The sequence below is a fragment of the Arachis hypogaea genome, chromosome 3 (assembly GCF_003086295.3).
Source record: "Arachis hypogaea cultivar Tifrunner chromosome 3, arahy.Tifrunner.gnm2.J5K5, whole genome shotgun sequence".
Classification (NCBI taxonomy): Eukaryota; Viridiplantae; Streptophyta; class Magnoliopsida; order Fabales; family Fabaceae; genus Arachis; species Arachis hypogaea.
Window position 1 is genome coordinate 137,608,915 of NC_092038.1, and position 22,957 is coordinate 137,631,871.

Consider the following 22,957-nt stretch of genomic DNA (forward strand, 5'->3'; position numbering starts at 1 on the left):
GGGGCGGGGGGAAGAAAACGCATTTTTGGGGGGGGGGGTATACGAGGGGAGGGGAGGGGAGGGAAGAGGGGGAGGGGACGGCGCCGGCGCCGACGAAGCTTGGAGCTGTCGTCGCCGTCACCGTCACCGTCACCGAAAGAAAGGAGAGAAAGGGATACAGAGAAGCGGGGGGTGGGGAGAGAAAGAAAGGGGGGCCGAGAAACAGGGAGGAGGGGGAGAGAAGGGGTCGTCGCCGCCCCGCTCCTCGCCGATGCCGCTCCTCGCCCTCGTCGTCACCGCCTCGCCCTCGCGTCGTCGCCGTGCCCTCGCGCCTCGCCCTCCTCGTCGTCGCCGCCGTGACCTCCTCGTCGTCGTCGGCTTCCGCTTTGCTGCTCTTCGCCGCCTCTGCTTCTTGGATCTCTGTTTCTACTTCGCCTTCTGCTTCTTCTGCTTCTTGATTTGTTGAATCTGATTTGATTTGTTGAATCATTGTTGGTTTTGTTCTTGTTGAATCTGATTTGATTTCTGAATTGTTGGTTTTGTTGATTTCTGAATTTAGTGGTGGTGTTGGTTGGTGGTGGTGTTTGTGTTGGTGGTGGTGGTGGTTGTGTTGGTGGTGTTGGTGGTGCTGGTTGTGGCGGTGGTTGTGGCGGTAGTGTTGGTGGTGGTGGTGGAAGAGGTAATTGTGTTGGTAGTGGTGAAGGTATTTTAGTCCAAAAAAATTAAAAGGACGATTTTAATACAAAAAAAAAACATTAAGGACGATTCTAAATCAAAAATTAGAAGAGAGACGAATTCGATTCTAGCGCAAAATTTTTGGAACCAAAACCATACTTATCTCTTTATTTATTAAATATGAAATAAAGCATTTATAATTTTAAAAAATATAAATACTTTTCCAAAACACTTTGTCAAACTCGAGTTAAAGATGATTTGTGTGTGATAAAAATAACAATTTTGATATAGAGTTAATTTCGTTTATTTGTAATAATAAATATGTCAACATTTTAAAGGTTTACCTGCAAAATTAGGTTTTAGAAATGGACCAACATGGTGTATTATCTATTGATATAGGTAGGTTAAGTGTTTTTTTTTTTTTAATATGGAGATAAAAAATCTAGGAGGTCATATCTTATGATAAAATTTTATAGATATATAAATTGAGAGGTCAAATTTTGAATTTTAAAATAATAAAAAATTATAAATACAAATTTGATGCTTAAATTTTTAATTTTAAAAAATAAAAAATTATAAACATAAATTTAACTCTCAAATTTTTTTAATTATTTTTTTTATCATTTCGTAATACATCCTTCATTTAATAATACGACAAGACACAGTTTTTTTTATGGTGGAGATTTAGGTAAAAATGTTTAAAACGCCTTTAAATAAGAACATTTGATCTCGTCTATTGACTAGATTATTATGTATTGGATTTTTTATACGTGACATAGATTAAAAATGTTGTCATTATTAAAAAGTGTTGTTGTATATTCTTGAAATTGTTATTTTAGCTTTGATACCAATTTTTTAATTTGTTTAAAATTTAAATTTGTAATAAAAATTTTAGGGTTAAGTACGATTTTGGTTCCTAAGGTAGACAATTTTAAAACTAAGTTAAATTTTAGAGAATATTTTGTATGCAAAAAAGAATTATTGGTCTATACCTTAGAGACCAAAATCGTACTTAACCCAAAATTTTATTAAAAAATTGTTTTACCAGTTAAATTTTTATTTACATTTTTTATATTTCTTTTAATAATTTTTATTTTATTTTTGTAGATCTATATTTAATTTATGATTTTTTATTGTTAATTATTTTATTTTTGTGTAACAATTTTTATTTATTTTTGAATTTTTAAAATAAAATTTATTGTAAATTTGAGATTCTTTTAAAAAATATTTTGTATCAATTTAAAAAATTTAGGATAATTTAAATTGATGTTAATTAGAATAATTAATTTTGGTATATTAATTTAAATAATTTAATTATTTCTTCTCTTAAAATTTTTAATTTATTAATTAATTTAATATTATTCATAATTTATATTTTTATTATTAATTTTTTTTAAAACATATTTTTTAATTATGATTAAATAAATAATTTAACAAAATTTATTTTTACCATCTTTATATCTTTATATAAGTGGTGTCTTTTTGCAATATTAAAAGTAAAAAGCGTCAGAAATAATAGTTTAAGATTTACTCGTATATCTAGGAATCTGACATGTACCTGCTAGGGATGAAGCACATGATGTCATGTTCATTCAAACACCTCATCTCACAAATCCACATGTCAGAATCCTCTCGTGTGAAGCAAAATCTTGTCATGGATTAATTTTTATTATTTTTTATTAATTAAAATACAATATTAAAAAAATTTTAAGTGTATCAAATACAAACAGTGTTGTAATAATTTTAATTATTAATTTTAACTAAAAAATTATATATAATATATATTAATTAAAATTAATAGTTAAAATTATTAAAATATTAATATATTAAATATATTTAAAATTTTTTTATAATATTATTGTAAATTAAAAAAAATAATATTACATATTTAATAAATATTATTCAATAATAATTTATATATATTTATAAAAATTTTACATAAAAAAAATATAATTTACATATATTTTCATAAAATGTATACACATAAATTAATATAATTTATATTAATATTAAAAATAATTTAATAATAAAAAATACTAAAAATTATTAGTCTCTATAATTTAAAAAAAAAAACACCAAGAATTTAAACTTTTAAATAGTATACATAAAAATAATGTACATTTGTATGGTAAGAAAGAGTCCATCGTATGCAATCTGTTCAAGAAGAATCCCTCTCAGAAACCGACAGTCTCCAACAACTATCTATAGTAACATTTTTTCCCATCTATCGCTCTTTCCCCTCTTCTCTCTAAGCCACCACAGATCAAGAACAAAAAGTGAATTTCTTTCGGTCCAAGTCCAAAATGCCCATAACTAGTTACTAGTTAGTGATGTATGAACCATAGTGGTGGATGCCAACTGACACACGTGCGCATTGGTTGTTTCCCTCTACATGCAGTTTATCCAAATTCTGAAGATTCGTTTGTTCGTATACGAATGATTAATGGGGTGAGTTAATCGTAGAAGTCAAAGTGGGAGCGGAACGTGTACGTTTACTCTTGTTTCAATTACAATTTACAACTTCGTAACGCAAACAAGTGTCGTGCGGTGAAGTGGTGGTGATCGGTGAATTTCAAGGAGCGAGCGTAACGACAAAGGGACAACAATGTGCAACACCACTGCCACTAGGAACAACCCCACAACTGTGTTCAGGTAAAATACAAGATAAGCGTCACCCTTATCTGTAAGGAATTATTAACCCAACTATCGATTGGTCCAACAATTCCTTACTCACTCAAACACTTCAACAACAATTTTAATAACGATAAAATAGCCATATATTAGAAAGAAGAACAATACTACAATGATTATCTAAGTTCATATTTCTCATAAACTTCACTTGATACTATTGCATATAATGCTTTGAATATGTTAATTTTCCTAATTACTTTCTAATCAACTCTAATTAATATCTCTACAAGATTTTAGTCTGGTAAATTTGCAACTTATTTTAGTACTTAATAAACATACCAACATATAATGATATAATTATGATGAACTCTAGCCTCAAATAATAATTATTTTTTTTTTGTAATTTAATGTTAAATTTGGTATAATTTTTATACACTTTTTAATTTTGATATTGAAGAGATAATGATGTTTTGCAATGTTGTTGCCTTGTTGGAGTATAAGATGTTTATCAAAGACATAAATTGAACTAATAGATTTGCTATTTAAAACATAAATCTAAGAGTCAAATTTGTGTTCTTGAACTTTTAAAGTTTTTATAATGCCATAAATCTGATCCTCATCCAAATTGGACTCTCATAATTCATTTTTCTCTTCTTTCCTTAATAAAAATCTGACCGTTTGATTTATTTAATAATAAAAAAAATTAACTCAATATTAAAGAGAAATATCAATCCTTCTAATAATTATGCATTATCTACCCATTCTTTCTATATCTGAAAAAAATTAGTCATTTTTATAATCTTCTATAATCTTTTTACTCTTATTAGCATTGATGAATTTGATTTGCACTTATCTTAAATACTTAATATGAGTTATCATATTAAAATGTTTATAATCTTCTAGCAATTTGGTTATTGGTAATTGATATTTGAATTCTCCAATTCTCTCATTATCTTGTGCTGTTGTTCTTTTGTGTTGTGTGTTTGTGTGGTTGACAACTCAACTAGGCCTCATTATTATATTTTACCTGATATGCCTATTTCGTTATTCACTAGTGTACAATAAAGTTGGAGATTTTATTAGTATTTAACTGTGTGGGAACTCTTGTTTGGTGGAACAGCAGTACCAGCAATCATGAACTGTTTCTTAGTGTCACTCGTCTCTCTCTGCCCTCTCCTCCTTGCTCTCTGTGCTCAGAGGTATATAACCATGGAATCTTCTTTGTCTTCTTTTTCTCTTGCTATTCTTTAGTTGATTCTGAGTTTTACTTGTGTGGTTCTTGATGCTACATTTTGGACATTGGAAACATAAGCCTGAGTTCCATTTTCTTTTTCTTTTTTTTTCCAAGTGTTTTTTGCTCTTTCTGAACATTGCCATTTCCTGCACTGGGGCTGGTTCACATTGGTTTCTGGATCTGTGCCCAGAATTCAGATCAAGTTAGAGTATAGCAATGACACTTCATTGTTCATTCAACTTATACCAACTGAATTCACTTAATGTTAGTTTGGATGTAGAATTTATTAATCTGAAAAGAATGGTAACTATATCAGATTGAAGCTTATGTTGTTCAATCATATCCAAGGTGCAACATAATGTTTCTGAATGTGTGATTTCAGTGTGTCATCTCGAAATGTGTCTGAAACTTACCTACAGAAAGCTAGCTTCCCACCAAGAGGTTGGAATTCATACGATTCCTTTGGCTGGACAGTTTCTGAAGAAGAATTCTTACAGAATGCTGGAATAGTTTCTCGGAGCCTCAAAGCTCATGGATACAAGGTATGGATACTGCAAGGACCTATTTAACTGATCTTATGCATAATTTGAACATGTTAGTTGTTAGCCATGTTACTAGTACTTTCATTGGATATAGGCTTACTTCTTTAATTTATCGCAATCCTTGTAGTATGTTGTTGTGGATTACCTCTGGTATAGGAAGAATGTCCAAGGTGCTAATTCGAATTCTCTTGGATTTGATGTGATTGATGAGTGGGGGAGGATGATCCCTGACCCCGGAAGGTGGCCTTCGTCCACAGGTGGGAAGGGATTCAGTGAAGTAGCCAATAAAGTACATAACATGGGTTTGATGTTCGGAATTCATGTTATGAGAGGGATAAGCACACAAGCAGTCAATGCAAACACCCCTATCCTAGACACAACAAAGGTATTGCTTTGTATTTCTGCGAAAACTTGAAGATCTCTTTATTTCGTTATAAAAAATACAACATTACAGGCAGAATATGGGGCTACTTTACATCATAATCTAAATTTTCTTGCTGTTTCTTTCCTCTTGCAACTGCTTAGGGGGGTGCTTATCAAGAGTCTGGTCGAGTATGGCATGCAAAAGACATAGCATTGCCGGGAAGGGCTTGTGCATGGATGTCTCATGGTTTCATGAGTGTGAATACACAGTTGGGGGCTGGGAGGGCCTTTTTGAGATCCCTTTATGAGCAGTATGCTGCATGGGGTGTTGATTTTGGTACTTAGACTACTTTTCATATCCTGCTTACTAAGATCTAATTACCACAACATGCATTCATAGACAACAATCACTATTATTTTAAATAATTTATAATTTGCAACACTATCTTCACCTTAGTTTGCATAAGAGAAGAAATAGTACCTTTTTTACCCCTTAAAACTTAGGAATGTAGAGGCAGTAATTGTATTTTACTAATTGCCAATTAGCAATGCAAGTTGAGATGAAATCCACACATATACTTCCTTGGGCAACACTCCAAACTTAGCTGACAGCTTTGTTTCTTTTCAATTCCTTCTATACTTTTACAAATAAGTGTAGCTGTCACGAATTGAATGATTATTTATTCACACATTAATTCTTGCTCATACTTAAAATAATAGTGAAAAAAAGGCGATATATGTTGCATTATTTATTTTAGCTTCTGAGCATTTTTTACCTATCCTCTGGCTGCAATTTTGATAGATTTTCTGATTTCCTTGCAGTGAAACATGATTGTGTGTTTGGTGCTGACTTGGATTTAAATGAAATAACCTATGTATCAGGGGTATAAGAAGTTTCCGCTCCACACTTACTGTGCTTTCTTCCTCCTACTCATCTCTGAGATTTCGAATATTTTGACAAAGATTTGTTGGCAAACTTACATATGACCCGTCATGCCAGGTTCTCCGGGAGCTTAACCATCCCATTGTATATTCTCTATCTCCTGGAACTAGTGTGACACCAGCATTGGCCAAGGATGTCAGTGGGCTAGTAAACATGTATCGTATAACAGGAGATGACTGGGATAACTGGGATGATGTCAAATCTCATTTTGATATATCAAGGTGATTAAGTTTTTAGCATTTATTTCTGTTCAATATATATTTGTTTTGGTATTCAGAATGTTTTGCAATTATGCAGCTTCTCTTACTGGGTTCTGTTAGCCATCACCATATTATGTAACTCGAGTTCACTTAATTTTGAATCAGGGATTTAGCTGCAGCTAGTATGATAGGAGCAAAAGGTTTAAATGGGAATTCATGGCCTGATTTGGACATGCTACCATTCGGATGGCTAACTGATCCAGGTAACAGTACTAGGCTGCTACTTTCTCTGTGCAGAATGAATATGATGACCCTCATACTGTGAATGAATTGCCAAGAGATTTCTGTATTTAAGGCTTATTGGAATGTGAATTAAAAATTTACTTCCCCCTCTATTTTCTTGTAGGTTCCAATCAAGGTCCACACAGGTTTAGTAAACTCAATCTAGAAGAGAAGAGGACACAGGTTTATATAAAACTAAAATGGACAACTGAATCACTTCAAATAAATTCATAGACCTATTTAATGTGTATTCATAGATTATAATGAATGTATTCTTCTCTCACAGATGACATTGTGGTCCATGGCCAAGTCGCCCCTCATGTATGGTGGAGATCTGCGGAGTATTGATATTGTCACATATAGTCTTATCACGAATCCTATCCTGCTGGAAATTAATTCTTTCAGCTCAAGTAACAGGGAGGCATGTGAGCCATCTTAGTTCTATGTTGCATTAATAGGCATGTTTGGCATAATAAGAGCTTATAATGATTCATATCCCTTTTATTCCAATAACAGTTTCCTGGCATCACAAGTTCGGAGAACTTGAATCATAAAGACCATCATCTTAGAGTGAAGAAAAGAAGATCCAAGAGAGGAGGGAAACCATCATATACACATGCATTAAGTCTCATTGGCTGCAGTGAAACAAAGGCAAGGGGTTGGTCTGTTGAAAGTCTCAATGAAGATCTTGAAAGAATCTGTTGGAAAAGAAGTTTAGAAAACCAGCTTCAGCCTCCTTTCTGTGTACACAAGAGAGAATTTCAGTTCAAATTGTAATCATACTTTATCCTTCTCTGTTCCATATACTACTTATTCTATTATTTGTTTTTCGTCATTAACAATATAGCTTGTTATATTACCGATACAGAGATGGCGAGAGTACGCATCAAGAGGACTATCGGGGTAAACATCATTTGGTTGCAACCAACGAAATGAAATTCTGCTTGGATGCTTCCCCAAAACAAAAGCTTACTTCTAAGGAGTTCAAGAGTGGTACATTTTCTCCTTGCAGATGGGATGCAAATCAGGTATGCTTCACTCCATATTTCACATACAAGATTTGCATGTGGCCCTTAATCTCTAGAAATAAGTATAGAAGCCTGCATTGCCCCAATTTGTATTTTGTTGATTGATATATGTATAGATTCTATTGAAAGCTGATCTATCCAGTGTTCCAACAGATGTGGAAGCTGAATCCAAATGGGACCATGGTAAACAGTTACTCCGGTCTGTGTGCAATAGCAGAATCTGCCAAAGGTAAAACTGTAAAATTATAAACATTTCTCAATTGGATACCACTTTCTAATTGGTCATTCATGCAGATGGTATTAGTCCTGGTGGGATTCGCTCTTGGATTGCAAAAGGAAGAAGAGGTGAATTGCCAACCAACACTTTAGATGAATCTCAATAATCAATATATCATTCAAGCATTTAATAGAGTCTTAATTCCTTACTTTATATACGTGTTTAGGTGAAGTGTATGTTGCTTTCTTCAATTTAAGTGAACAAAAGACAGTGATAAGTACAAAGACATCGTCTCTGGGTAATGCTTTTGGTGATAGAACAAGCATCACTTCCTGCCACGGCACGGAAGTTTGGAGTGGAAAGCAAGTCATAACAACTCAGGGAACTTTATCAGCTGAAGTGGGACTTCACGGATGTGCCTTATTTGTTCTCAATTGCCACTAGTTTGGAAAAAGAACCCTAGAATTTCAAAGAACCACCTGATGAGTTTAGATCTCTAATTGTTTCATTTACTAATAAATTTTAATTAATCAATATAATATCATAAACTCAAAACTTTTATACTTTTCAAATTAGTTTTTATATACTTATCTCTATATTTATTTTAAAAAAATTTATTTATTTTTAAATAATATTAAAATATTAACAAATTTAATATTATATTATTATATAGAATATTAATAATGATTTAGATCGTTATGTTTTAGTAATTACATTGTATATCGTAGGTGTTATTTTTTAATATATATATATATATATATATATATATATAAATTACTTTTATGTAATGAAAATTATAATAAAAAATAACAATTAAAAAATTCATCTAAAATTTGGTCCCATGTTAAAATTTTTGGATTTGTCCTTAAACCAACCTCCACCCCCCAATTATTGAGAAATATCTTTGCTAAGCATTATTTTTTGTTCTATTTATATCATATGAATGATAATAATACAGTGCAATGAGTTACTATATTGGATGGTATCTTGTAAGACAAAAATTGTAGGCAATATGTACGGTAGTTGTATTATTCGGTGAAAAATGAGTTACTTTTTTTTTTCCTTTCTGCGAGACTTTATAATGCCAGATGCTACGGTGAAATATCACCTCTTATTTAAAATACTGGCATAATAGGAAGCAACAAAGTCGAGTTAATACTCGAAATGGCCCTGAAATTTGACCCCGACGTAATTTAGTCCTTAAACTTTTAATTTATTCAAATTATATTCTGAAATCTTGACTCGTGCTTCAATTTGACTCTTCCGACGTTTTTCGTCACTGAAAAGCTGACTTGACAATTTTAAATGACAAGTGGCACCGTAACGGTTAGATGACATGGCCAAAATTTTCAAGACATCAATTTAACTCCACATAATTTGAACATAAAATCTAGCGCAATCCCAATTCCCCCAAATCGTAGTAGTCTCACCAATTTTGAAGTATGATGCTGAGTTCAAAGTGGCATCCCATGATAATTCTGATTGATGAATTAGTGCAGACTCCCCTTCAAGATACACGCATGCACACACACCAAAAAAGAAAAGGTTAAACAAGGTACTTCCGCTTCTCGTTGCTTTAATAAGACAACGAAATAAGATTGTCAAAAATATACAATTATAATGGTAATTTCACATATCTTTGCGACTTCTCCTGTAGTGCAACTTACACAGACAAGTCCACTTTACCTTTATTGGCTTTTTCAGAATATTTTTATTGACACTCCCTGCATTACTTTGCTGTTGGCTCAATTTCTTAATCTCCAATGGAACTTTGTTATCACTAGATTGGAAGGTTGCCCCTTTAGCCGGAATAGGCCGCACCAAACCCAAACCATCAAATTCACTCGATGGCTTCTTTTCCTTAGAACTTTCAAATGGAACTTCCTCCGTCTCAACGTGTTTTCTCTTCTTATAATACGATTTCTCAAAATTGCAGGGTATAATTTGAGTCAATTGAAAATTTAAGGGCTAAATTGCCTCGAAAGTCAAATTTCAGGACCATTTTGAGTATTAACTTCAACAAAGTCATTTTTATACATGAGATGTTCCCTTATTTTTAATCTTACATTGCATAAAGGGATCACAATAAAACGGATAGGGGTGGTTTTTTTTAGAGGTTAACCAAGATTTAGATGTGTAACCATCAAATAACTATTAATGATGTTTTTAATGGTGTAAGATTTCATCCAATGGTATGAGACTACTCACTTTTCTTTTACTTATTACATGCTGGCCAGAATTTAATAAAATTGCTGGCACTAAACTTAGATCCCTATGGTTTAACTAAAGTTTTTTGCGTTTGAATTGGTCCCGAAGGTACAATTTGATTTTAAAGTAGTCACTCTTTTAAATTTTGCAAAAAAATACCCTTTCACAGAAACACACTTTCTTGCATTCTTTCCATAGATCCACCATTTTTGTACACACTATAGAAAATAGATGAAGCAAAACAGCAGCGTCAACAAAACAAAACAATCTCAGACAATCTTAGATTCAAACATCATCAACCAATAAAAAACACTCCTCCAACAGATCCAAACATCCTCACATCCAATTGAACGCCTCTCACAATGAAGTAAAACAAATGGAAAGACAGAAAATGATTATTGGATACAGAGTTAACATGGAAACAGAATGGAATATCGGACCAGAACAAGGACAAGCGTGTAGAGGTACCAGACTCAATCAAGAAGAAGAGGAAAGGGAGAGGGAAGATTGAGAGTGCAGAAACAGAGAAAGCAGAGAGAAGGAGAGAAAAACTGAATCTGTATTGATTTGGTTTTGTGAACTGTAAATCATCTAGCTCAGCATTTTGGCTTGAGACTTAACTATATATACAAGGGTAAATCCAGCTGTCATAACTAACTTCTAACACGTGCTGCAATTACAAAAGCTAACTCTAACAGTAATGCCTAACTAATTGTGTTTACTAACAGCATTAGCTAACTCCACTTGGCTAACTCAACTCTCTCATCACCCCTGCTGATTGGCCTTTCGGTTGTTGCTTCAGACTTGTTAACTGAACAACTCCACCATGACCCCTACTGATTGGTCTCTCTGCTGTTGCTTCATTATTCCTTTTTGAGTTTTCAGGATGCTCCTTGACTGCTTCCTCCCTTGACTCTTCTTGTTTGAGTCCAGCAACATTGAGCTTCTTCAAGTCTTCCACCATTAGCTTAGATCTGAATTCTAGAAACGCAGCACTTGGCAAGGACTTTGTCAACACATCAGCTAGTTGTACTGTACCAGGGACATGACTAACTTGAACCACCTGTTTAGACACATAGTCTCGAACAAAGTGCAAATCAGTTTCAAAGTGCTTAGACTTTGAGTGCAGAATTGGATTGGCAGCAAGCAATACAGCACTTAGATTATCACAGAACATTGAAGGGGGTGTTGAGAGTTTGGCACGAAGCTCAATCATGAGACCCTTAATCCAGATTAATTCAGCCACAAGATCAGCCATAGCTCTATATTCAGCTTCAGTGCTGGACCTGGCAACAGCACCTTGCTTCTTTGAGCTCCAGGAAATTAGATTTTCTCCAAGAAAAACACAGAAGCCTCCAGTGGATTTTCTGTCATCCGGATCTCCTCCCCAATCAGAGTCACTGTATGCTCTAATGTTGTGAATGGTAGTTTTATGCAAGTGTAACCCAAAACTTGCTGTACCACTTACATATCTAAGCATCCTTTTTACTAGCTTCCAATGCTCATCTAAAGGTGTTTGCATGAACTGAGACACCTTGCCAACACTATAGGCTAATTATGGTCGAGTGATGGTTAGGTACTGCAGGCTACCCACCACTGATTTGTATAGCTTTGGGTTTTTGAATACTGAACCACCAAATGCAGAGAACTTTACTGAAGAAGGCAAAGGAGTCTGACATGGTTTGCAATTTTCCATATCCGCCTTCTTGAGTAGGTCTTTGACATACTTCTCTTGTGAGAGTATTAGACCACCCCCAGCAGTTTTAGTGACTTGAACACCTAGAAAATAATGCAGTTCACCCATGTCCTTTAGTGCAAACCGATTGTTCAACTGCTGAATTACTTGAGAAACTGCTTCATCAGAGTCCCCTGTGATGAGTATATCATCTACATATACCAATACAATTACCACTGAGTTATGCCTAAGATTGATGAAGACAGAGACATCAGATTTTGTGGCATTAAACCCCAAGTGTTGCAAGGCTGTGGACAGCTTGTGATACCAGGCCCTTGGTGCCTGCTTTAAGCCATAGAGAGCCTTTGTGAGCTTGCATACTAAGCTGCCATCACCAACTTCATATCCCTTTGGCTGTTTCATGTAGACATCCTCGGCTAAGTCACCATGCAGAAAGGCATTATTTACATCAAGTTGCCTAATTTTCCAGCTTTTGGATAGAGCTAGTGTGAGCACAATTCTGATTGAGGTAGGCTTTACCACAGGGCTGTAGGTCTCAGTGAAGTCAAAGCCAGGCCTTTGAGAAAAGCCCTGAGCTACCAATCGAGCTTTGTATTTTTGCAGGGAGCCATCTGCATTGTACTTGGCTCGAAACACCCATTTACTCCCAACAGCTTCTCTGCCTTCAGGTAAAGTGACTAACTTCCATGTGTGGTTTTTCATTAGAGCATCATACTCTGCATCCATAGTAGCCTTCCAGGCTGGGTGAGACAAGGCATCTTTTACTGTCCTAGGTTCAATAGCAGCTAGGAGAGCTTTGGGTTTGAACACCCCATTTTTACTCCTTGTGATCATTGGGTGAGTGTTTAGAGGTAGGGTTTGAAGATCTGGATGATTGTCAGATACAACTTCTAGGTCAGAAATAGGGACTGGGATTGGTGTGTTAGAGGGAGCTGAGGGTGCAGGGAAGGTGGAAGCAGAATGACTAGAGGTATTAGAGATAGAGGGTGTTGCTGAGGCTGCTTGTGTAGGTAAAGAGTGTGAGGATAATTGAGGCTGTATAGCTGCTGATGTTTGTGACTGATTGAGTTGGTTTGAGGTATTTGACAAGGAAGGTTGTGGGAGCTGGGTTAGACATCTTTTGATAAGTGGAATGGTTGGAGACAAATGAATATGGGATGGAGCTTTTTCTGGGTTAGGGGAGGATATGAAGGTTCCAGTTTTGAAGGGAAATTGAGACTCATCAAAAATTACATTGCTGGAAACAATTATTTTGCCTTGTAGAGTAAGGCATCTGTAGCCCTTGTGAACTGCACTGTAGCCTAAAAACACACAGGCTGCTGATCTAAACTCAAGTTTGTGTCTGTTGTAGGGTCACAAATGCGGAAAGCATAAACAGCCAAAGGTTTTCAACCTGGAGTAGTCACACTTCTTTCCAAATAGTTTCTCAAAGGGTGACTGATCTTTCAAGACTGGAGTAGGCAACCTGTTTATTAGGTGTATTGCCATGACAAAGGCCTCCCCCCAATACTGCATTGGCATGCCAGCTCCAGCCAGGATAGCTAAGGCTTTCTCCACAACATGCCTATGTTTCCTCTCTGCACTGCCATTCTGCTGATGTTCGTGTGGACAGGAGAACCTGTGCATGATCCCTTGCACCTGTAAATCTTTAGCTAGGCTCACATATTCAACCGCATTGTCAGATTGAAATATTTTGATTTTAGAGTTTAATTGCAGTTCAACCATTTGTTGGAAATACTTGAAAATAGATTTGAGTTGAGAGCGAGTTTTAATAAGATATAACCAAGTAAATTTGCTGTAAGCATCAACAAAATTGACAAAGTAAAAATTTCCATTCAAGTCAGGAATGGGTGCAGGACCCCAAATATCTGAATAAACTAGCTGTAAAGGAGCAGTATAGGCAGTAGTTGAAGGAGGATAAGGAAGAGCATGAGATTTGCCAATGCAACAAGAATCACACAGATTTTTATTATTTGAATGAGCAACAATATTACATGATTTCAAAACAGAAGAGACGACATTATTAGAGGCATGACCCAATCGATTATGCCATAGAAGAAAGGGATTAGGTGTGGACACAGCTGAGATAAAGGCAGCTGTCTTATTTGATGGGGTGAAGTTCAGAAATTTGTACATCCCTCTTTCAACTTTTCCATGTATGACAACCTCTCTAGTTCCCTGAGATTTTACACAACAGCCATTAGAGTGGAATTCAAAGTAAACATTGTTATCGCAGCAGAATCGATATACACTGAGTAAGTTTTTGGTGATGTCAGAGACATGAAGTAACTTGTGTAGCAAAAACTCTTTATTACTCAAATCAGTTTTAAAATAAGATTTTCCAACAAGGTTAATGTGCAAACCTGATCTGTTTCCTACAACCACCTGGTCTGTCCCTTCATAATTCTCCTTTTGCATCAGGTTTTGTTGATCAGCAGTCATGTGGTGCGTTGCACCTGAGTCTGGATACCAATTCTGGTCTTGCAATGTTGCTGGTGTGTTCAGTACGTTGCTCAAATTTGCTTGTGGTTCTTGGAGTGGCTGGGAGCTTATCCTGTCACCTTGACCTCTCGGACTGTCATTTCTCTCATACCTATACCAACACGTCTTTGCTGTATGTCCAAGTTTATCACAAACTTGGCAAACTGGTCTTTCTCTCACAAATCTTGATTCTTCAGCATTAGTGAACCTGGGATCATAGCCATTCCCAAATCTTGAACCGTTGCCAAACCTCACATCATCATGGAATTGAGCATCAGATTTGTAATTGTGGTCACTCCTATCAGACCTGTAGTTGTGATTGTTGGACCTGAACTGTCCTTGTCCGTTATAATAGCCCCTGTCATATCTGAAATTATTGCTGCTTCCATGAGTTCCTCTGGCTAATCTGCCCCCTCTGCCTCTATAGTCATTTCTGAATCCTCCTCTTGTGTTGTAGCCTTGGGAATATCCTCCACCTTCGGCCACATTTGCTTGTATGAATGAGTCTGACTTTCTGAACCTTTCCAGCATACTTTCATGAGTCAATAAGAGTGCCTCTAGTTCTCCAACTGTGATACTTACTGGTCTTGCTACCACTGACGTGATAATTGTGCTGTATTCCTCAGTTAAACCATTCAAGATGGCATTGACATAATCACTTTCCCGCATAGGTTCTCCTACTGAGGCCAAGGCGTCAATTGTTCCTTTAATCGCTAACACATACTCATTAACAGAACTGCCTATTTTAATTGTACTCAACTTGTTTTTCAGCTGCATTATCTTAGCTCTAATTTGAGAGGAGAAGTGGTCTTCTAACCTTTTCCAAATTTCGTACGAGTAGATGCATCCCACCATGCGAGTTGTAAACGGTTTTGTCATTGAAGCAAGAAGCCAGGACTTCAATAGAGCATCTTGCCTCTTCCAAGCTGCAAATTCTTGAGTTACTCTTCCAGATCCATCGAATCTTGTCGGTATTCTTTCACCTGTAATGTGGTGAAGCAGATCGTTGCCTTCAATTGTAGACTCAGCTTGATCTTTCCATTGTAGGAAGTTATCATCATCAAGTTTCATGAAAATCAGTGAGGAGGTGAAATTTGGAGCTGCATGCGACAAATTTGTTGAATGCTCGGTTACTAGGTTTTCTTCTGCCATTGCGATAACAGATCTGAGCTCTGATACCATGTAGAGGTACCAGACTCAATCAAGAAGAAGAGGAAAGGGAGAGGGAAGATTGAGAGTGCAGAAACAGAAAAAGCAGAGAGAAGGAGAGAAAAACTGAATCTGTATTGATTTGGTTTTGTGAAGTGTAAATCATCTAGCTCAGCATTTTGGCTTGAGACTTAACTATATATATACAAGGGTAAATCCAGCTGTCATAACTAACTTCTAACACGTGCTGCAATTACAAAAGCTAACTCTAACAGTAATGCCTAACTAATTGTGTTTACTAACAGCACTAGCTAACTCCACTTGGCTAACTCAACTCTCTCAAAGCGCCGTGCTGCCGATGAGTTTGGAAGCTCCGACGCGTTTTTCGGCAATCAGGGGCACAACAACCGCAGTAGCAGCAGCGTGAGATAGGTTGGCGACAACAAGATGCCTCCGTCAACCCCTCTCTGCATGGTGTCCCTCTCTCTTCCCTCCTTTTTGATTCTTCACTGCTTTAGGTCCCTTCTCTTTCTCAACCTATCTCCTTGCTTCTTTCTTCAACAACGACGACGGCAGCAACACCTTGATTCGCCAATGCCACCTTCCCCTTCATTTTCTCTTTTCCTTTCCTACCTCTCTCCCTTTGTTCTGTCCTTTCTTCCTGGAGGTGTGTCGGTGTGTGTTGAACTGTTGATTGGAGGGATGGACATTTTTGTCAACAAACATTAAAAGAAGGACGATTTTTAAATTAAATTAAATTCTAGGGACAAATTCCAACAAAGATTTTTTTGGGACGAATTTAATTTTCAGGTTAAATTATATAAACTAAAATCGTACTTAATTTTTTTTAAACATTATCCAATATTTTATTTCACTTATATGTTAATAGTTGATTAATTATCTATATGTGTACCTGTAAGTTGATTGTTTATTAAATTAGATAAAGGGTTAAATACTGTTTTCGTCCCTAACGTCTTGGGTCAAAATCAAAATCGTTCCCAACATTTTTTTGTTATTAAAATCATCCTCAACGTTTAAAAACGCTTTAAAATCATCATTTCCCGAATTCTTGGACCAAAATACCCTCATCATCATTATTCTCCTCTTCATCTTCCTCGCCCCACCACTTCCATTGCCACCAACATTGCTGGCGAGAAGAAGAAGAAGGCTTCGCCGGCGAAAAACAACGCAACGACAGCAGTGGCAACCCGCAACCCCTTCCTCCTTCGCATCGCTTCTCTCTCTTTCTTCTCCGATGAACCAGCGGCAGCAGCACCTCCTTCACATCGCTTTTCTCTCTCTCTCTCTCCTCCGATGAACCAGCGACCCAGCGGTAGCAGCAACCCGTCCCTCCCTTTCTTCGCATCGCTTCTCTCTCTTCTCCAATAAACCAGTGGCGGTAGCGCCTCCTTCGCTTCGCCTCTCTCTCTCTCTCTCTCTCTCCTGCAATGAACAAGCGGCAGCAGCGACAACTCTGCAGCAACAACGGCGGCCCTACAGCAGCAACTCATCTCTCCTTTCTTCGCATCGCTTTTCTCTCTTTCTCTTCTCCAATGAACCAGCGGTGATCCAACGATGACCTTGTAGCGGCAATGGCAACCCAGTGGCAATGTTGTCGCTGCGTCATTTTTCTCCGGTGAAGCCTTACCGGCAATGTTGGTGGCAGTGGAGGTGGTGGGGTGAGGAAGGTGAAGAGGAGAATGATGATGATGAGGGTATTTTGGTCCAAGAATTCGGGAAAGGATGATTTTAAAGCGTTTTTAAACGTTGAGGATGATTTTAATAACGAAAAAAGGTCGAGAACGATTTTGATTTTGACCCAAAATATTAGAGACAAAAACAGTACTTAACCATTAGATAAATTATATATAGAATAAAAAAAATTTTGGTGCAACATATTTTAAGCTTTTAAAAGAATACAAATGAAAATGATAAATTTCTTTTTTTCGTAAATCATACGTAAAGAAATATTTTTAAAAGGCAGTCAAATTTTGTAAACATTTAATTTTTTAAGTTGAAAACTACTAAAACATCTTTGGTATATTAGTTAATGAAATTTAACAAACCTTACGTTTTTTTTTTCAAAGATAGGGAGACAGGAGACTCGAATATGCGATTTCTAAATGAGTACGAAGAGATTATGTCATTTGAGTTATAGCTCATTGGCTTAACAAACCTTATGTTAATAAGAACAAAATAATCAAATTATATTTTATGTATACAATAACTCTTTGATAAGTAATAAATTTTTAAATATTTTATAATAAATTAGTCGTTGAGTTGTTAAGATTGAAAGATAATGTAAGAAATAAAAAAAATAAATTTTTTTTATAGTATTTCTTAAAATGAAAATACTAAGCACTTTAAATTAGAATAGAAGGCAAGAAAATGAAATAAAAATGAAAGAAAATAAAATCATGTTATTTTAGTTGTGTATTCTAGCAAGTTTCACTTAAATAGAGAAATTGAAATCTAATATTAGTTTATGTTTTTGTTCACCTTACAAAATCATACCATTGTGTGCAATAAGTCGAAATATAAATGAAACCGATGCTTTTTAATTTTATTATGGAGAATGTAATGGTGTAGGACAGTGATATGAAAAAGTAGCATGCTTTACAGACGTATGGTGTTTGAGAGCTACTAATTGAATGGTGCGAGTGTTCTCAGACAAATCGGACAGTCCGATTTAAAAAAAAAATATAAAAATCAATAAGGACCATTCGATTTGATTTTCGTTTTATTAAAAAAAAAATTCATACAATACGGACGGTTTGATTTACTTTTTCCAAATTTCAAAATTTTCCCCTTATAATTTGTCCATGATATTTTCTTTTAAACATAACTTGCATGGTCCGACTTGTCTATAGCACAAGTCAGAAAAGACTGCCCCCACAAATTAGTCTAGCACCACTATGCTCCGGTAAGACAGCACATCACATACATGCTTCCAATAACAAAAAAAAAAGCCTGAAACCCAAGCATGTTTTATTACGGATTTGGGTTTTAAATAGAATTGTATATGGTTTAGTTAATCTAAAAATTATATATATTTTTTTGTTAATTAAAAATTTAATTTTAGTTAATTAATTAAATTAATTTTATATAATAAAATTAGTTATTAATCGATTATAAAATAAAAAAATAGATTAAAAAAATAATTTTTGAAAAAAAATTGATTTTTAGAAAAATAAAATCGGTTTTTGGATAAAAAAAACCGTTTTTTCAAATTTTTTTTTAAAATTCGATTTTGGTTTTGGTTGATTGGTTAAAAATCAATTTTTTTGAATTTGGTTTTGGTTAACCAATTTTAAAATATATAGATATAATTTTAAAATTATTTTATTAAATTGGTTAACCAAAATGTGATTATAATTTTTTAATCGGTTAACCACATTTTACTTTTTTTTTAATGTAAACCCCTAATTTTAAATTTACGGATTTATTGTTAAACTTGTAATTTTATTTTTTGACTCGTGCCAAGCTCTTTTGTGTATGTGCAAAAAACTTCTTGTGTGCTCTACACAACAAAGCCCACTTGGCCAATGACCCAAAAAAAAGAAAGAAAAAAAAATGAATTGGGCACAAAATAATCTGTGTTTTTGACCTTTATTCTTTACAGCTAATTATTGGGTCTGACTCGATTTGTTCATTAATCAATCGGATTTGAGGAACAGGTTTAGGGCTAGCAATGGAAGAAGAAGCTCTTGAGGGACGAAATGGTCTTTTCAGGTAAAACCGGAATGAGGGTTCCAAAATCCGATAAATAACCCATGTATTCAAGTGAGACTGTGAGAGTGCCGTTCACTGGGAAAATCTCCAATTAGGGTTTTGATTATTTCGAACACACAGAGAAGCCATCAGCCATGGGAGTATTCACATTCGTTCTCCGCAAATCCGGCGCCGAGTGGACTGCGAAGCAGCACTCCGGCGACATCGAGGACTCCGCCTCCTCCACCTACGACCTCCAACGCAAGCTCGTCAATGCCGCTCGCGCCGCTGATTCCTCCGGCGCCGTTCAGTCCTCTTTCTCTTTCGTTTCTCCCTCCTCTGCTGTCTTCCAGGTATACACCTTCATCGGAAGCGAAAAGCTAGGGTTTATATTTGTGTTCCTTGCAATCTTAGAATTATAATGCAGTGACTTATACTTGATGATTAATGTGCATGTCATTTGTTAGATCCTACTCATATATTTACATAGATTACACTCTAGTATGCTTGATCTTTAATTCTTTGGTTCTATAGTGTGGTTTTCATTCTCTTTTGAGAGTTGTGTTGACTAATAGAGTGTGATGCTTTTGTGAAATTCTTGGTACCTGTGTTGTTTCTCTCCAGGTGGTTGTGGGTGGTGCAGTCTTCGTTGGAGGTGGTGCTGTTGCTGCTGCTCCTGCTGGTGGTGCTGCCGCAGAGAGCGCCGCTGCCCCTGCTGCCGAGAAGAAAGAAGAGAAGGTCGAGGAAGAGGAAGATGAAGATTTTGGAATGTCACTCTTTGATTAAAGAATTCTCGTTTTACCTGAATTTAGCTCACAAAAAGGTCTTTAATCTTCAATGCTATTAATTGTGTTATCGTAGTACCATTTTTTGTGTATTGGCTTGCAACAGATTTTGATACACTTCGATCAAATATTTTTGCTGTGATCCCAACAATTTTGTTGTGCTTTATTGATGTTCTTTACTCAAAATGATTAACTGTGCTTTTTACCATTGCGCACTGGAAACTTGAAATTTTGTGATTCGTGCTGATGCCGCCTTCTACATTTTAGTATTCTCCTGAACTATATTGATGTGATTTCCCTAAGAAAAATATGTCTTAAGAGTGAATAGATAAAAATACACACGAAAGAGTGTAGAAAAGACAAAAGTACATCTAAAAGATTAGAAAATAGTCCAATACACCAACTGGAAATATAATATTTTTTGAGCTTTCGTATAGTGATTTGAGGGATTACAAAGTCTAATACACCACTCGAAGGGAAGTTTTGACTTGTGAAAATAATATTTAGGGTATGTTGGACTATTTATAATCATTTGAGTGTACTTTTGTCTATATTATATACTCTTTCAGTCTTTTGTATGTATTTTTGTTCATTTGCATATCATCATTGAACAATCACTGTAAGAATTGATTGTTTTTTAAGATCTCTAGACCATAGAAAATACTTGCTCTTTACTACATTCATTATTCAGAAGTATGTTTATAAAATTTGATAGTTTATATTATTCTCTTTTCTTGATATGACCCTCCATGTATTTTGTTTTACGTGGCAAATGTATTTGCCAATATGATTGGAAATAAACAAAAAGGAAGAATGTAGTACGGATCTTCGTAAAATATATAATTAAGTTAGCGTGTGATGTAATGGAGTAATGTTTGGTTGACATCAATCCAAACTTTTTCGCAAATTGCCACTCACTATTAATGTGGGTGACTTTTTTTTATGCTCCGTATTATTTTCAATGGTGTATGTCACCAAATGGTTGAAGGCAAAGAGATTGGATGTATATTTTCACCAAGAGAGCCCAGCCTGAGGAAACAAGGGAGATATTTGAAAGTTTGAAGGGTAGAGCCAACTATCCATTGCCATGAAATTTTTATGACCACTATCTCCTTTGTATCACCTGCCTCACTGATGATAATCTTTTTGCCAAATCAAGTAACTTGAACAAAACCAGATCAGATTCAGAAGGTTATGGTTCAAGTGACTAAAGGAAGTTTCAGTAGATTTGCTGTGTAGCGGTTACTTCGCTCTCTATTACTCTCATTCGCCTTGATGTCCTGTTTTTGGGTAAGAACAATTGCAGAATCTAACAAAAGCAATCTGACGTATTGGTCGGTTTGTCACCTTGCTTTCTTTTCATAAAACTCGACCTGATTCTACCCCAAGAATATTCCCAACGAATATGCTATTGATTTCTTGCAAGCTGGATTTCAAGTTTTCAACCAACTTGGGTTGAATCATCACATACACTAAAGACGAGGAGAGAAAAGGGGAAGGAACGGGGGTGGGGGAGGTATGTGAAGTTTTCAAACAAATAATAATGTCCAGTATGATCAATGCCCAATAAGTTATTAAGCAAGAAATTTATTTTTAAAGCATATCGAAATCCTAATGCTAGTGTAACCTTTCTCACGTTAAAGTATTGTCCTTTTTTTATCTACAAGAATTTACACTACTGTAACTTTTTTGTGGAGTACTTGAGAATCTCCTGGTGAATGTTATAATCTTGTTGTTGAGGCATTACGTTGGAATTAGTTGAGAGGCTTTGCAACCAATCCTCAGCAGGTAAATATTGTGACAGGTAATAAACTATAATTGAGTACTATTAGCAAACTGGAAAATCATCGGTTTGATGATGAGTACTAATCATTTGCTAATTAAAGAGACCGCAAGTTTGGTGACCAATAATAACGGAGCAAAGTTTTTCCGACATAAAAGAGGCAATGAAGGAGATAGTTTAGACTTATAAAAATGTTATATGTACAAAAAAATTAATCACTAAATTAATTATTATTTATTTATATATAAATATAAATATTATTTAATTTATTTTTTTTTACCAAAGATAGAGAAATTCGAACCTGCGACTGCGACCTCATAGATGAGTATGGGAAGATTATGTTATTTGAGTTACTCGTTAGGTTATTTAAGTCATTGTTAATATGTTATTTCTTATACTTTAACATGTATTGATATACATATATCATGATTGTTAACTTTAAATTCACCCACTTCAAGACCAAATTTACAATTTTTTTGGGGGAAGGGGGGTGTTTTAAAAGTAAAAATGTTAGTAATTTGACATTACAAGGGAGCCAAAAATTAATAATTATAAGAAAAAAGGTTTGAATTGTCTCACCATTCTTCTTTTCTCATGTTGTTATTGTAACAATGTTTACTCCCCCCCCCCCTCCCCCTCTCTCTCATTATAAGTGTTGATTGTTGGCCTTTTTTTTAATAATCAAATTAGCATTTCCCAAAATAGACTTACTTTGAAATTATTTCTCTATATATTCATCAATTAAATTATATAAAATATATATTAAAATATAAAATATATATTAAAAATAAATTAAATAATATATATTTATATATAAATATATAATAATTAATTTAATAACTAATTTTTTAAGGACGCATAAAATTTTATATATTCATATAGTATTTCATGTTGCTGCAAATTGTCGTCCATCGGTCAAACAAGAAAACCAATGGAAGAAAGCTATTTATTAATCCATTAAACAAAATAATTTATTTGACGATTGACGGTATATTAGAGAATTTGTTAGCTCTAAATGCAAGTAAATATCCCTGTGCTAATTTAGGGTGT

At 35.1% G+C, this 22,957-nt stretch overlaps 2 protein-coding genes across 3 annotated transcripts; both read left to right on the forward strand.

Annotated features, from left to right (window-relative positions):
* Positions 1-2,784: 2,784 nt before the first annotated feature.
* Positions 2,785-8,666, forward strand: LOC112734349 (uncharacterized). 2 transcript variants are annotated; one of them, XM_025783618.3, is made up of 15 exons: positions 2,785-3,306; positions 4,406-4,484; positions 4,902-5,061; positions 5,189-5,446; positions 5,587-5,761; positions 6,247-6,308; positions 6,425-6,588; positions 6,733-6,830; positions 6,974-7,032; positions 7,136-7,270; positions 7,366-7,622; positions 7,718-7,877; positions 8,031-8,106; positions 8,172-8,222; positions 8,321-8,666. In XM_025783618.3, the coding sequence occupies exons 2-15, from the start codon at positions 4,420-4,422 to the stop codon at positions 8,536-8,538; spliced, it is 1,938 nt and encodes a 645-aa protein (XP_025639403.1). In that variant the 5' UTR covers positions 2,785-3,306; positions 4,406-4,419; the 3' UTR covers positions 8,539-8,666. The 2 variants fall into 2 exon arrangements, with proteins under 2 accessions (XP_025639403.1, XP_072084576.1); XM_072228475.1 differs by having other exon boundaries at positions 2,859-3,306; positions 4,409-4,484.
* Positions 8,667-19,269: 10,603 nt separating this feature from the next.
* On the forward strand, positions 19,270-20,310 carry LOC112734350 (large ribosomal subunit protein P3z). Its single transcript, XM_025783619.3, has 2 exons — positions 19,270-19,692; positions 19,964-20,310. The coding sequence occupies exons 1-2, from the start codon at positions 19,495-19,497 to the stop codon at positions 20,123-20,125; spliced, it is 360 nt and encodes a 119-aa protein (XP_025639404.1). The 5' UTR covers positions 19,270-19,494; the 3' UTR covers positions 20,126-20,310.
* Positions 20,311-22,957: the final 2,647 nt, after the last annotated feature.

What these genes read in the sequence shown, in the direction of transcription:
- LOC112734349 (XM_025783618.3), top strand. Translation starts at nt 4,420, where the DNA reads ATGAACTGTTTCTTAGTGTCACTCGTCTCTCTCTGCCCTCTCCTCCTT. An exon ending in CTATCCTAGACACAACAAAG is followed by an intron (nt 5,447 to 5,586) that starts GTATTGCTTTGT and finishes GCAACTGCTTAG; the next exon opens with GGGGGTGCTTATCAAGAGTC. An exon ending in TAGAAGAGAAGAGGACACAG is followed by an intron (nt 7,033 to 7,135) that starts GTTTATATAAAA and finishes CTTCTCTCACAG; the next exon opens with ATGACATTGTGGTCCATGGC.
- LOC112734350 (XM_025783619.3), top strand. Translation starts at nt 19,495, where the DNA reads ATGGGAGTATTCACATTCGTTCTCCGCAAATCCGGCGCCGAGTGGACT. An exon ending in CCTCCTCTGCTGTCTTCCAG is followed by an intron (nt 19,693 to 19,963) that starts GTATACACCTTC and finishes GTTTCTCTCCAG; the next exon opens with GTGGTTGTGGGTGGTGCAGT.